The 16,545-nt window shown below is 43.3% G+C and overlaps 1 protein-coding gene across 1 annotated transcript in view; it reads left to right on the plus strand.

The window, feature by feature from the left end:
• SIGLEC1 (sialic acid binding Ig like lectin 1) overlaps window positions 1–15,798 on the plus strand; it is a 123,542-nt gene extending 107,744 nt beyond the window's left edge. Inside the window, exons 20-24 of the mRNA XM_075855560.1 lie at window positions 3,095–3,343; window positions 3,791–4,093; window positions 4,178–4,274; window positions 13,785–13,854; window positions 14,828–15,798. Of these exons, the coding sequence (XP_075711675.1) occupies window positions 3,095–3,343; window positions 3,791–4,093; window positions 4,178–4,274; window positions 13,785–13,854; window positions 14,828–14,860 (752 nt within the window). The 3' untranslated portion in view covers window positions 14,861–15,798. The remainder of the gene's footprint in view (window positions 1–3,094; window positions 3,344–3,790; window positions 4,094–4,177; window positions 4,275–13,784; window positions 13,855–14,827) is intronic.
• Window positions 15,799–16,545: the final 747 nt, after the last annotated feature.

Below are 16,545 nucleotides of genomic sequence, written 5' to 3' on the forward strand. Positions count from 1 at the left end.
ACAAGAATATAACTACTATAACACTGCCCCTATATACAAGAATATAACTACTATGATACTGCTCCTATATACAAGAATATAACTACTATAACACTGCCCCTATATACAAGAATATAACTACTATAATACTGCCCCCTATATACAAGAATATAACTACTATAATACTGCTCCTATATACAAGAATATAACTACTATAATACTGCCCCTATATACAAGAATATAACTACTATAATACTGCCCCTTTATACAAGAATATAAACTTCTATAATACTGCTCCTATCTACAAGAATATAACCACTATAATACTGCTCCTATATACAAGAATATAACTACTATAATACTGCACCTATATACAAGAATATAACTACTATAATACTGCCCCTATATACAAGAATATAACTACTATAATACTGCTCCTATATACAAGAATATAACTACTATAATACTACCCCCTATATTCAAGAATATAACTACTATAATACTGCTCCTATATACAAGAATATAACTATAATAATACTGCTCCCTATATACAAGACTATCACCTGCTCCTATATACAAGAATATAATTACTATAATACTGCCCCCTATGTACAGGAAGATAACTACTATAATACTACTCCTATATACAAGAATATAACTACTATAATACTGCTCCTATATACAAGAATATAACTACTATAATACTGCTCCCATATACAAGAATATAATTGATATAATACTGCTCCCTATACACAAGAATATAACTACTATAATACTGCTTCTATATACAAGAATATAACTACTATAATGCTGCCCCCTATATACAAGAATATAACTACTATAATACTGCCCCTATATACAATAATATAACTACTATAGTACTGCTCCTATATACAAGAATATAACTACTATAATACTGCCTCCTATATATACAAGAATATAACTACTATAATACTGCCCCTATATACAAGAATATAGCTACTATAATACTGCCCCTATATACAGGAATATAACTACTATAGTACTGCTCCTATATACAAGAATATAACTACTATAGTACTGCTCCCTATATACAAGAATATAACTACTATAATACTGCTCCCTATATACAAGAACATAACTACTATAATACTGCCTCCTATATACAAGAATATAACTACTATAATACTGCCCCCTATGTAAGAGAATATAACTACTATAACACTGCCCCCTATCTACAAGAATATAACTACTATAATACTGTCTCCTATATACAAGAATATAACTACTATAATACTGCCCCCTATGTAAGAGAATATAACTACTATAACACTGCTCCCTATATACAAGAATATAACTACTATAATACTGCTCCTATATACAAGAATATAACTACTATAATACTGCCCCTATATACAAGAATATAACTACTATAATACTGCCCCCTATATACAAGAATATAACTACTATAATACTGCTCCTATATACAAGAATATAACTACTATAATACTGCCTCCCTATATACAAGAATATAACTACTAGAATACTGCTCCCTATATACAAGAATATAACTACTATAATACTGCTCCTACATACAAGAATATAACTACTCTAATACTGCTCCCTATATACAAGAATATAACTACTATAATACTGCTCCTATATACAAGAATATAACTACTATAATACTGCCTCCCTATATACAAGAATATAACTACTATAATACTGCTCCCTATATACAAGAATATAACTACTATAATACTGCCCCCTATATTCAAGAATATAACTACTGTAATACTGCCCTTATATACAAGAATATAAATACTATAATACTGCCTCATATATACAAAAATATAACTACTATAATACTGCTCCTTTATATAAGTATATAACTACTATAATACTGCCTCCTATATACAAGAATATAACTAATATAATACTGCCCCTATATACAAGAATATAACTACTATAATACTGCTACTATATACAAGAATATAACTACTATAATACTGCCCCTATATACAAGAATATAACTACTATAATACTGCCCCCTATATACAAGAATATAACTTCTATAATACGGCCCCTATATACAAGAATATAACTACTATAATACTGCTCCTATATACAAGAATATAACTACAATAATACTGCTCCTATATACAAGAATATAACTACTATAATACTGCCCCTATATACAAGAATATAACACTATAATACTGCTCCTATATACAAGAATATAACTACAATAGTACTGCTACTATATACAAGAATATAACTACTATAATACTGTCCCTATATACAAGAATATAACTACTATAATACTACCCCCTTTATACAAGCATATAACTACTATAATACTGCTACTATATACAAGAATATAACTACTATAATACTGCCCCCTTTATACAAGAATATAACTACTATAATACTGCTACTATATACAAAAATATAACTACTATAATACTGCCCCCTTTATACAAGAATATAACTACTATAATACTGCCCCTATATACAAGAATATAACTACTGTAATACTGCTGCTATATACAAGAATATAATTACTATAATACTGCCCGCTATATACAAGAATATAACTACTATAATACTGCCCCCTATATACAAGAATATAACTACTATAATACTGCTCCTATATACAAGAATATAACTACTATAATACTGCTCCTATATACAAGAATATAACTACTATAATACTGCTCCTATATACAAGAATATAACTACTATAATACTGCTCCTATATACAAGAATATAACTACTATTATACTGCTCCCTATATACAAGAATATAACTACTATAATACTGCTCCTATATACAAGAATATAACTACTATTATACTGCCCCTATATACAAGAATATAACTACTATAATACTGACCCCTGTGGGCAATATTATGGGTATTAATGAGTTTGATCATTTATATATTTGACTAGAATCTCTCTTTAAACATTTGTTAGTGTACGTTACTTATGGGTCTTATCATTAGAAACATTATTTAAAATTGATAAACAGTAATTCTATACAGTGAAGATTACTGTGTAGGACTAAAGATTAATGTACTATTGAAACCTTGGAAGAAAACCATGTTCTGTGTTTGGTTTCTTGGCTTATTTTCTAGGTGCGAGGCTGTTGGCAGTACCATCTGGGGAGATATATGAAGGTCAGTCTGTGACTCTGACGTGTGAGGTTCCCAGGATGGACAATACAACCTACACCTGGTACAAGAATAACAAGTGGCTTCATGAAGGTCCTGAGAAGACTTATGTACTGGTCCATGTGTCCAGCGCAGAAACAGGTTCCTACCACTGCCTAGCAAATCACTGGAGAGGGAACAGGGCCTCCGCCATGGTTGGAATAAGTATACTATGTAAGATTTACTTCTGTCATATTGTTTGAAAGAAAGCAAATCACTTCCATGATGATGTCAAAGAAGTTCTTCAGTTTTCTTATTTTCTTGCACGTCATTGAGACTCTTCAGAAAATAAGATGAAGATGTGCTGGCACTGGGTTCAAGTCTGGAACCTTTAGGCCTGAATGGCCCCTCATCATGGATTTTGATAGCCTTACTGTCTTGAGACAGTTGATGGGGGACTACGTTGGGTTCAAGAAGCCTAAAACTACAACTGTGAGTCTTCACTTTTTTAGCAACAAGGTGAAAGTTCCTTCAGCTGACTATCATTAGAGATGGTAGCAGGTTCAAGATTCACATTTCAAGATTTGCTCATCTCAAAACATTGTATTCCCTATACTGCACCGTGTTAACTTTGACAATATATACCTGACCCATACACATTATATTGTTATATTATTCTAGATAGTCCCAAGAATTTGGTGATCTCGTCCTTCTTAGAGACCCACGAACGAAAGAGAGGAATCATATTATGCAGTGTGGACAGTCACCCACCGTCCACCATTGGACTTTACAGGAACAATGTTCTCCTGGGCAGCTCAGCTTTAAGACAGGTTGACCGAGGTGATAAGTACTGGACTTCTACATTGTATAATTATCTACGGCTGGAGATACGAGATGTCACAGCAGAGGATTCCGGGACATATGTCTGCACGGCCAACAATACACTAGGAACGGCAAGTTCATCCGTAGACCTCATTACTACAGGTAGGTAGGCTATCACCGGCTCTATGCTGTGTCTACTAAATGACCATATCATAAGATAATGTTGTGGTCCTCTTCTTCCCACAGACAGAGTGTCTCCTGCCTATATGGTCATTACTTGGCTGGCTATCATCTGCATTTTGTTCTTGGTCTTCAGTTTAATTGTACTTCTCTATAGGAAGAAGTAAGTAACAGTGTGTCCGTCACTTCATTGGGACTGTGCCTAAGGGCATGACCACACATGGCGGAATTCCTCCGCAACTGTCCGCATCAATGCCGCACCTAATCCGGGTTGCGGATTACGGCTGCGGATCTGCACAAAATGTGCAGAAAATTGATGCGGACTAGCTGCTGCGGACTGCGGGAAAAGTGCTTCCCTTCTCCCTATCAGTGCAGGATAGAGAGAAGGGACAGCACTTTCCCTAGTGAAAGTAAAAGAAATTCATACTTACCGCCCGTTGTCTTTATGACGCGTCCCTCCTTCGGCATCCAGCCCGACCTCCCTGGATGACGCGCCAGTCCATGTGACCGCTGCAGCCTGTGCTTGGCCTGTGATTGGCTGCAGCCGTCACTTACACTGAAACGTCATCCTGGGAGGCCGGACTGGAGACAGAAACAGGGAGTTCTCGGTAAGTATGAACTTATATGTTTTTTTACAGATACATGTATATTGAGATCGGTAGTCACTGTCCCGGGTGCAGAAACAGTTACTGCCGATCGCGTAACTCTTTCAGCACCCTGGACAGTGACTATTTACTGACGTCTCCTAGCAACGCTCCCGTCATTACGGGAGCCCCATTGACTTCCTCAGTCTGGCTGTAGACCTAGAAATACATAGGTCCAGCCAGAATGAAGAAATGTCAAGTAAAAAAAGCAAGACGCATCCGCAGCACACATGACATGTGCATGACAGCTGCGGACTTCATTGCGGAACTTTGAATCTCCATTGAAGTCAATGGAGAAATTCCGCCATGAGTCCGCCACTGCTCCGCAACAGACAGAGCATGCTGCGGACACCAAATTCCGCTCCGCAGCCTATGCTCCGCAGCGGAATTGTACGCATCGTGTAAACGAACACTGCTAAATTAAAGTGAAAGTCAATGTAGAAACGGCTCCGCTGCGGATTAACGCTGCGGAGTGTCCGCAGCGGAATTTAAGTGCAATTCCGCCATGTGTGAACCCGCCCTAATAGACGCTTCTTAAAATGTACTGTATAAAATGGAACTAAAAAACTTTAAAGCCTATGTCCTTACTGTCTCAATGAATCTAAAATAAAAGAAATGAATCAACTTTGCAAAAGGTCTCAATTTAAATTTTCGATTATTATTTTGTCCAAATGTGTCTCCATGGTAACAGACAGCAAACAAAAACGGTGTAGTCAGATCCTGCAGTCATGCTCTCTTCCATCTGTCACCTACATGTTGCTATGCTATCGAATGTACGTTAGCATAAGGTAGTGGACAGTTGCAAAAAAGTATGACAGAAGGATCAGACTACACAATGTTTGTTGTCTGTTACCATAGAGATTCATATGTCTGCATAGAAGCTATAGAAACAAAATAATAGACATTTTTTAAGTAATACCTATTGCAAAGTTGCTTAATTTTTTATTTTAGATGTATTGAGATAATATTTTTTTTTTTTCTTCGAAGGTGTACATAGCCTTAAAGTCTGCTATTTTTATTTTTTATTTTTTGGGTGGAGGGATTATTCCTCACGTTCAGAAAACTTTCCATCGTAACAATACTGGTACCTTTCATAGAGGTAAAAATGTCATGCAGAAGAAGCTCCCCAGCACAAATCTCTCTTAAGGGCATGGCCACACGTAGTGTATTTCTTCCGCAACTGTCCGCATCACTGCCGCACAGAATCTGCGTTGCAGATTCTGTTGCGGATCTGCCGAAAATGGGCAATAAATTGATGCGGACTAGCCGCTGCGTATTGAGGTGAAGTACTTCCCTTCTCTCTATCAGTGCAGGATAGAGAGAAGGGACAGCACTTTCCAGCCCCACCTCCCTGGATGACGCGGCAGTCCATGTGACTGCTGCAGCCTATGATTGGCTGCAGCGGTCACTTAGACTGAAACGTCATCCCGGGAGGCCGGACTGGAGGAAGAAGCAGGGAGTTCTCGGTAAGTATGAACTTCAATTTTTTTTACAGGTTGCTGTATATTGTGATCGGAAGTCACTGTCCAGGGTGCTGAAACAGTTACTGCCGATCGCTTAACTCTTTCAGCACCCTGGACAGTGACTATTTACTGACGTCGCCTAGCAACCCTCCCGTAATTACAGGTGCACACACGTAATTATGGCTGCACACACGTAGTCACCCGTAATTATGGGTGCACACACGTAGTCACCCGTAATTACGGGAGCCCCATTGACTGCCTCAGTCTGGCTGTAGACCTAGAAATACATAGGTCCAGCCAGAATGAAGAAATGTCATGTTAAAAAACCAATACGCTCCGCAGCACACATAACATCTACATTACATCTGCGGACTTCATTGCGGAATCTTGAATCTCCATTGAAGTCAATGGAGAAATTCCGCAATGAGTCCGCAACCAGTCCGCCACACGTCCGCAACAACCATTGTATGCTGCGGACACCAAATTCCGCACCGCAGCCTATGCTCCGCAGCGGAATTGTCCGCAGCGTGCAAACGAACCCAACCACAAAGCTGTGGAAGGCATTGGAGAAACGGGTCTGCTGCGGATTTGTTATGAAGCATTACATAATGTCCATTGAACTCAATGGGCTGTCCATGTAATTGTAATACATGCTGAGTCCTCCATAGACAAAGGTGCCCTTTCTATGCACTTTTCTCTCTGGCTAATGATGTTATTATAATTGACTGACAACTGTACCCACATTACTAACTCAAAATTCCCTAATAGGATATTTAACTTGCACTCAATGTCAAGCAGCAGCTACTAAAACAAATAGGATTTTAGGGTGTATAAAAAAAAAAAAGGGATAAAAATCTGTGATTCAAATGTAATATTACCCCTCTATAAATCCCTTGTAAGGCCACATCTAGAATATGGAATTCAGTGTTGGTCTCCACATTGTAAAAAGAATATAGGCGAACTGGAGAGGGTTCAAAGGCGGGTAACGAGATTATTAAATGGGATGGGAGGAGTTGCTTACAATGAGAGGCTAGAGAAATCGGACTTGTTCAGCTTGGAAAAAAGACGCCTTAGATGTATAAATATATGTGTGGTCAATACAGAGAACTGACACATGATCTGTTCTTTCCAAGGACTCTACAAGGGACCAGGGGACATCCATTGTGTGTGGAAGAAAGACGTTTAGACATCAATATAGGAAAGGGTTCTTTACAGTTCGAGCAGTCAAACTATGGAATGTCCGACCCCAAGAGGAAGTAACGACAGATAATATGTTAGCATTTAAAAAAGGACAAGATGATTATTTACTGACAAATGGCTTTGAGGGTTATAATTAATCTAGTAATGAATGACGGGTAATTTTTGGAGAAAGTTTAGACCTGATGGACCGGTGTCTTTTTCAACCTATGTAATTAAGTGTGTAACCCCTCCCCCAAAAGGTTGTACTATGACGTCCTAACTCTGGTCCTGTAACAGCATTAGGACATAATACTAAATCCTGGTGATCGTGCAGGCACCGAGGCTGTGCCCTTGAGATCATTGCAGGAGCTTTGTTTTGATTGACAGCCGGGTTCTCGCTGTATTGGTCAGGATCAGAGAATCTTCTGATGCCGGCGGTTTAACCCCTAGTATGCCATAGGAAATAGTGACTGCCACATCTAAGGTGTTTGACAAAGTCAGGGGGTTCCCTCTATCAGCTCATCGGAGCCCTGGAACACGATTGGTTATTATTTCAGCCGGGGGCTTAAGAGATTGCCTGTCAGTGTAAGGGTATGTTCACACGCAAACGCAAAATAAGTCTGAAAATACAGAGCTGTTTTCAGGCGAAAACAGCTCCTGAATTTCAGACATTTTTACAAGTACTCACGTTTTTCGCGCCGTCTTTTACGGACGTAATTGGAGCTGTTTTTCATTGGAGTCAGTGAAAACGGCTCCAAAAACATCCCAAGAAGTGTCCTGCACTTCTTTGACGGGGGCGTATTTTTACATGCCGTCTTTTGACAGCGATGCGTAAAATTACACCTCGTCTGAACAGAACATCGTAAGACCCATTGCAAGCAATGGGTAGATGTTTGTAGGCGTATTAGGGGCGTTTTTTTCAGCTGTAATTCAAGGCGTAAAACACCCGAATTACATCTGAAAATAGGTCATGTGCACATACCCTAAGGCCTCATTCCCACGACTGTAGCCATGTTCACGGCCGTGATTTTCGGGTCGGCCGGCAACAGTGTCACCCGTGAGCCACCAGCATATCGCTGGCTGTGCACATGGCCGCGTCCATTATTTGCTATGAGCCTGGACGGCAGAACACGGCCGTAATAAGACATTCACGTTCTTTCTGCGGTCCAGGCTCCTGGGCCATGCACGGACCGCGGAAACCACGTTCGTGTGCATGGTCACATAGGAATGAATGGGGCCGCAATTCTCCTGTGGATTTTCGGGGGAATTGCGGCCGCAAAAGCATGTTCGTGCGCGTGGAGCCTAAGGGTATGTTCACATGCAGTGTTTTTAGCCATTTTTCGGGCCGTAAACGTCCAGAAAAACGGCTGAAAAATCGGAAGCAGAATGCCTACAAACATCTGCCCATTGATCTCAATTGGAAAAACGGCGTTCTGTTCCGACGGGGGGTTTTTTACGCGGCGTTTTTTTTTTTAAAAAAACGCCCGCGAAAAAGAAGTGCATGTCACTTCTTCAGCTGTTTTTGGAGCCGTTTTTCATAGACTCTATAGAAAAACAGCTCCAAAAACGGTCGTTAAAAACGCAGCGAAAAACGCGACTTTCATTAAAAAAACGTCTGAAAATCAGGAGCTGTTTTCCCTTGAAAACAGCTCCATATTTTGAGACATTTTTTTTTTGTATGTGCACACGCTGAGTCAAAAATGCCTGAAAATTACGTAAACGCCCCAATATACGCCTGAAAACACTGCGTGTGAACATACCCTAAGACGATGTACACACACAAAATAAAAAACTTCTCAAAATACAGAGCTGTTTTCAAGGGAAAACAACTCCTGATTTTCAGACGTTTTTTAATCAAAGTCGCATTTTTTGTTGCGTTTTTAACGGCCGTTTTTGGAGCTGGTTTTCTATAGAGTTAGGCCCCATGCACACGATAGTGCTTTTGCGGCCGCATTTCCCCCGCAAATCACGGGGGAATTGCGGCCCCATTCATTTCTATGGGCCCATGCACATGACCGTGGTTTCTACGGTCCGTGAATGGCCCAGGAGTCTGGACCGCAGAAAGAACAGACATGTCTTATTACGGCCGTGTTCTGCGGTCCAGACTCATAGGAAATAATGGCCGCGGCCATGTGTTACACTCCGCTTCCGGCCGACCAGAAAATCACGGCCGTGCACATCGCTACAGTCGTGTGCATGAGGCCTTAATGAATAACGGCTCCAAAAACAACTGAAGAAGTGACCTGCACTTCTTTTATGCGGCCATTTTATTACGCGGCCGTTTTGAAAAATGGCCGCGTAAAAAATGCCCTGTTGGAACAGAACGCAGTTTTTCCCATTGAAATCAACGGACTGATGTTTGGAGGCGTTCTGCTTCCGATTTTTCAGCCATTTTTCGGGATGTTTACGGCGTAAATATCACAGCTTCAAGTTGATTGGAAGAAATGTTATTGTTTAAAAATTGCAAATCATAAAAAAAATAATATCTATATATAGGGTATCACCACAATCGAAACGGTAACTGGTAGAATAAAGTTGGCACATTCTCTTACCCACACAGCGCATGGCGCAAAAAATAAATCCAAAGATGATGGTGTTTTTCCCCATTTATCCCTGAAAATGTTTTATAAAAGTTAATTAACACCTTGACCACCAGGCCTATTTATAATACCAGACAATCCTCTAACCTCTCAGTCACCATGTTTGGCCGTCGAGCTGGACGGCGTGAATAGCAAAGATGATGATGTAGAAAAAGGGCAACATTTTCGCTAATCTCTGGTGGTCATTATTGGCTGCCACCCGGAGGATAAGATAACTCCGAAATGGCTGAATAGAATAATAAAAGACTTTACATAGGAGCAGGTCTCAGTAACAAGGGGACCACCGGCAGCAGTGTGCCCACATCGGAGCATTGTGGTAAGATACACAACTGTGGGGTAACTAATTGCAAGACGTTTTCGTTGTCTCCCTCGCAGGGGCGTAACTAGGAAAGACTGGGCCCCATAGCAAACTTTTGACTGGGGCCCCCCCTCCCCTGGGTGTCACACAACCCCCCCCCCTTGTAGATAGTGCCTTTTTTACAGCCCTCCTCTGTAGATAGCGCCATACATCCCCCTGTAGAGAACGCCATACAGCCCCCTGTAGAGAACGCCATACAGCCCCCTGTAGATAACGCCATACAGCCCCCCTGTAGATAACGCCATACAGCCCCCTGCAGAGAACGCCATACAGCCCCCCCCTGTAGAGAACGCCATACAGCCCCCCTGTAGGGAACGCCATACAGCCCCCCCCCCTGTAGAGAACGCCATACAGCCCCCCCTGTAGGGAACGCCATACAGCTCCCCCACCTGTAGGGAACGCCATACAGCGTTCCCCCCCCCCCTGTAGGGAACGCCATATAGCTCCCCCCCTGTAGGGAACGCCATACAGGGTCCCCCCTCCCAAAAAAATGCGACCTGCAGTGTGTCCTACAAAAGAGATGTATCCCCTCTCCACAAGATCTCCACAGGATAGGGGATACATGAGTGATCGCTGGCAGCGATAGGGAGAACGTGGGACTGAAAGTCCCCTAAAGTTCTCCATGACTAACCTCTGACTTCCGGCGTCTGCGCAGCTCAATAAAAATGAAAGGAGCGCTGGTCACGCATGCGCACAAGCGCGCCCGGCGCTCCATTCATTTCTACGGAGCTGCCGACACAGACCCCGGAAGTCCGAGGTTTGTGATGGAGAACTTCAGGGGACTGTCAGTCCCCCGTTCTCCCTATCAATGCCAGCGATCACACATGTATCCCCTGTCCTGTGGAGATCCTGTGGAAAGGGGATACATGTCCTGTGGAGAGGGGGAGGGGATACATGTCCTGTGGAGAGGGGATACATGTCCTGTGGAGAGGGGATACATGTCCTGTGGAGAGGGGATACATGTCCTGTGGAGAGGGGGAGGGGATACATGTCCTGTGGAGAGGGGGATACATGTCCTGTGGAGAGGGGATACATGTCCTGTGGAGAGGGGATACATGTCCTGTGGAGAGGGGATACATGTCCTGTGGAGAGGGGATACATGTCCTGTGGAGAGGGGATACATGTCCTGTGGAGAGGGGGAGGGGATACATGTCCTGTGGAGAGAGGATACATGTCCTGTGGAGAGGGGATACATGTCCTGTGGAGAGGGGATACATGTCCTGTGGAGAGGGGATACATGTCCTGTGGAGGGGGGGGGGATACATGTCCTGTGGAGAGGGGGGGATACATGTCCTGTGGAGAGGGGATACATGTCCTGTGGAGAGAGGATACATGTCCTGTGGAGAGGAGATACATGTCCTGTGGAGAGGGGATACATGTCCTGTGGAGAGGGGATACATGTCCTGTGGAGAGGGGATACATGTCCTGTGGAGAGGGGATACATGTCCTGTGGAGAGGGGGATACATGTCCTGTGGAGTGGGGATACATGTCCTGTGGAGAGGGGATACATGTCCTGTGGAGAGGGGATACATGTCCTGTGGAGAGGGGATACATGTCCTGTGGAGAGGGGATACATGTCCTGTGGAGAGGGGATACATGTCCTGTGGAGAGGGGATACATGTCCTGTGGAGGGGGGGGGATACATGTCCTGTGGAGAGGGGATACATGTCTTGTGGAGAGGGGATACATGTCCTGTGGAGAGGGGATACATGTCCTGTGGAGAGGGGATACATGTCCTGTGGAGAGGGGATACATGTCCTGTGGAGAGAGGATACATGTCCTGTGGAGAGGAGATACATGTCCTGTGGAGAGGGGATACATGTCCTGTGGAGAGGGGATACATGTCCTGTGGAGAGGGGATACATGTCCTGTGGAGAGGGGATACATGTCCTGTGGAGAGGGGATACATGTCCTGTGGAGAGGGGATACATGTCTTGTGGAGAGGGGATACATGTCCTGTGGAGAGGGGATACATGTCCTGTGGAGGGGGGGAGGGGATACATGTCCTGTGGAGAGAGGATACATGTCTTGTGGAGAGGGGATACATGTCCTGTGGAGAGGGGGGGGATACATGTCCTGTGGAGAGGGGGGGATACATGTCCTGTGGAGAGGGGATACATGTCCTGTGGAGAGGGGATACATGTCCTGTGGAGGGGGGGAGGGATACATGTCCTGTGGAGAGGGGGGGTTACATGTCCTGTGGAGGGGGGGGGGATACATGTCTGTTGCTCTATTTTGCGCCTTCAGGACCAGACACCGTTTAGCCATTTTTAGCACGTGTTAGTTAAATGGCTATAACTTTTTTATTTGTTGGGCTAACGACGTGATTTTTGCGACGGTTTTTCCGTAGACAATTAAGGTTTCGTTTTTTTAGCGTTTTTATACACACCTTTTTTGCTATTTTAGAATTTTTATTCATAAAGTTTGAAAATAATAGTAAAAAAATAAGCTTTTTTACGTTTGAGCTATTTATTTTTGGTAATAACATAGTTTTACCCTAAAATAGACCTTTTATTTGTGATCGCCATTGTCTACCGTAAATCTTTATATATTACATGTCTATATTAGGGTAATTGGGTCAGCGCTAGCGTTACAACAATGATTGGCGGGGGGGAACGTTTTTTTTTTGGGGTGGGTATTTTATGTGTATTTATTATTTAATTTTTTTTTGCACTTTACTTTACTATTTTTTTATTACTATGGTCTGTCCATATTTTTTTTCTTTCTTTTATACCATCTTTTGCCACTGTAACTGGGGCAGCCCAGCAGGGAAATCAGCCCTCTCATAGTGACGATTGTCACTAATAGAGCTGTGCTGGGTCTAGTTAGACCCAGCAGTAGCCTGCCACTAACAGTACCCGGTGATCATGTGACCAGTCACATGATCACCGGGAGGAATAGAGACAGCGCCGCTGCTGCTGTCTCTAATCCTGTACACAGCGCGCATTCAGCGCTGTGTACAAGTGATCGGAGAAGACAGAAGCAGCGAAAGCTTCTATCCTCTCCTCAGGGTCCCCGGCAGTCACTGACAGCCGGAGACCCGACATTCAGCTGCCCGATCGCGCGGGCAGCAAGTTAAAACCCGAGCCGTAGAAAGTCTATGGCTCGGGTTTTAAGGACCCTGACCGCTGGCCGTAAAAATACAGCCAGCAGTTGGGAACCAGTTAATGGCAGAGCGGGGAGATACCTCCCTGCTCTGCCGTAGTGTTCAGTGGCGTCCCGCTGTAGCAGCCATAGCGGCTGCTAGCGGAGCCTCCGGCCATGGTGGGGGCCCGTGCCGGCGGGCGACACGGGCCCCCTCATGCCGCGGGCCCCGTAGCAGCCGCTACTGCTGCTACGGCGGTAGTTACGCCACTGCTCCCTCGCTCTGTAGAGCGTGACGTATGTGACAGGTGAACACTCACATAATTGTGTTTTATATTTTGCAGGATAATAGAGAAATTTATGAGAAACACAGACCAGGAACCTATAGAGCTGGACGCCACCGAGACGACACAGGTGAGGGGGTACTTCAATCTTAGAATGTATTTACAATGTACATTAGTGGTCTATCTGCAGTGCACACTATAAGAAATCACCTCAGCAAAGCAGGAGATGATACATAAATCCTGCCATCAAATACTATGACCACCTGTAAGAATGAAAGCCACAGTACCCCCCTAACAATGACAGTCTCAGGAAGCATATAACAGTAACAACTACACTGATTCTATCACTGTGCCCACCTAACATTGACAAGCACAGTGCCCCATGACAGTAACAGCCACAGTGCCCCATGACAGTAACAGTCACAGTGCCCCATAACAGTAACAGTCACAGTGCCCCATAACAGTGTTAGCCACAGTGCCCTATAACAGTAACAGTCACAGTGCCCTCATAACAGTGTTAGCCACAGTGTGCTTAAAACAGTGACAACTTCTCTGCACCAATACCAGTGTTAGTCACAATGCCCCCATAACAGTGCAGCTATAACAGACAACCACACTGCCCCCATTACAGTGATTACTACACTGCTGCTATAACAGTGACAGCTATAGTGCCCCATAACAGTAACTTTTATACTGCTGCTATAATCTTGACAGCCACAATAACCCCATAACAGTAACAGTGTGCCCATAACAGTGCCCCATAGTCTGATTGAGGGGGGCAAGGTATGAGACCCAACACTGGCCTCTCCCTTGTCACAACTCACGGAGTGAAATCTACACCACCTGGGAGATTTCCACTATAATTTATGCCAGTTTTTTAATAATAATAAATTTGTCAGGCCGCAGTGACCCCGCCCCTTTTGTGAAGCCACACCCCAGTTTTACAAAAGTGGCAAGGGCGGCGTAAAAAAGGCCATAAACTCTATAAAGAGATATTGTGAAATTAATCAGCACCGAATCTGATAAAAGATGTTGAGAGAACTCGTTATTATCTGTTCCCTTCACTGATTTCACATTGTTTCATTATTTTTCTATTTCCACAGTTGAAATCTCGATCTCCAAGCGCGTCGGAATAGGCTCCGGTATGGCGGACGTGGTGGACCCGACCCAACAATCTATGAGAAGAACATCTGGAAGCTTCCGGACTCCTTCCATAGGACGAGCTTCATGACCCAGCACTCTAATTCTATCTCAGTGGCCGCCATGTTCTCCTCGGGTGCAAAACATTTCAATTTGGGGGTGTGGTCTAATATCTGACCAGCAGGCGCCGCTTTAATAAAGCTTCTCATCCGGGCAACACAAAGTCAGGCCAACCATACATTGTAGAAGTAAAATAGCGGGAACGCATTAATTTGTTTATTTTCCACCATCTTTGCTTAGCCCGCATCTGCCGCCCCTTTATGCTCTGCGTCTCACAGCTGCTGGTTACACACCAATATATAATAGTTGCGCCAAATTTCAGTCCGTCTACAGTTAATTCTGCGAATATTGGGAAGGTCGAATAACAGTTGTGCCACTTTCTATGACCGGAAGGACATTTTCAGAAATGTTTCCTAATTTGTAAACTTAGTCTAAGGCGGTTGGGCACAGGCCGACGAACAAGAAATTGCTGAAGCCCCCGACCAAACCTTTAAATGCCCCTCCCCGTGAGAGTTAGACCCTAAGATCCAACCCTAAAATTAATTCAGATTCCAAACTCGACCCCCATGCACGCGACTGTGCCCACAATCAAGGTCCGTGATTGCGGGCACTACCGGCCCTGCTGATAGCCGCAGACAGCCACCTGCATTTGCGGGTTGTGCTACCATATAAAGTATGGAGCACGGTCCGTGAAAAGCAAAAGATAGGACATGTCCTTTGTTTTGCAGAGGATTTCTACAGTCCGTGGACAATAGAAGTGTCTGCAAGTGTCTGCAATTACGGATGATTGTTACGGTCGTGTGCATGGGGCCTAATTCTGACTCCAGAGCAGACCCCAAAATGTATGCAGATCTCAGGCACCAAATTTAATTAAAGGGTAACTAAACGTTTGACAAACTTCTGACATGACATAGTGAGATGTCAGAAGTTTTGATTGGTGGGGGTCCGAGCACTGAGACCCCCACCAATCGCTAAATCGAAGCAGCAGAAGCACTCGTGTGAGCGCTCAACCGCTTTGTGTCTGTTCGGCTTTTTCCGGAAAGCCGATGTATCGGAATACGGGCTCATAGACTTTCTATTTAGTCCGTACTCCGCTACATTGATTTCCGGAAAAAGCCGAACAGACACGAAGTGGCTGAGAGTTCACACGAGTGCTTCTGTCGCTTAGTTGGGGTCTCAGTGCTCGGACCCCCACCAATCAAAACCTCTGACATGTCAAAAGTTTGTTGATCATTTAGTTACTCTTTAAGACTTTAGACCAGACCCTTAAACTAATTCATACTCCAGACCAGACTCCTAAATTACTCAGACACTGGAGCAGACTCCAAAATGTATTCGGCCACAAAACAGATCCCTAAATTCAGACCTCAGAAAAACCCTTAAGTTCGAGCACATAATCAGACCGCTGTACCCCTGTAGTTACATCACTTATGTAGATAATATAGACATTCCTTTGAGGTAAATTTACTGCACATCGTCAATGTACCGCACACCGCTGCGACTTCTCTTGTTATTCCAGAGCCAGTATTATTTTGCTCATTGCAGTAAAGTCTGCTCCATATGTAGGTGTTGCATTAATTACTACTTAACCTTAGTGTAAATGAAGAGAACGTTTCTGTAA

Source organism: Rhinoderma darwinii, chromosome 1 (genome assembly GCF_050947455.1).
Source record: "Rhinoderma darwinii isolate aRhiDar2 chromosome 1, aRhiDar2.hap1, whole genome shotgun sequence".
In the NCBI taxonomy this organism is placed as follows: Eukaryota; Metazoa; Chordata; class Amphibia; order Anura; family Rhinodermatidae; genus Rhinoderma; species Rhinoderma darwinii.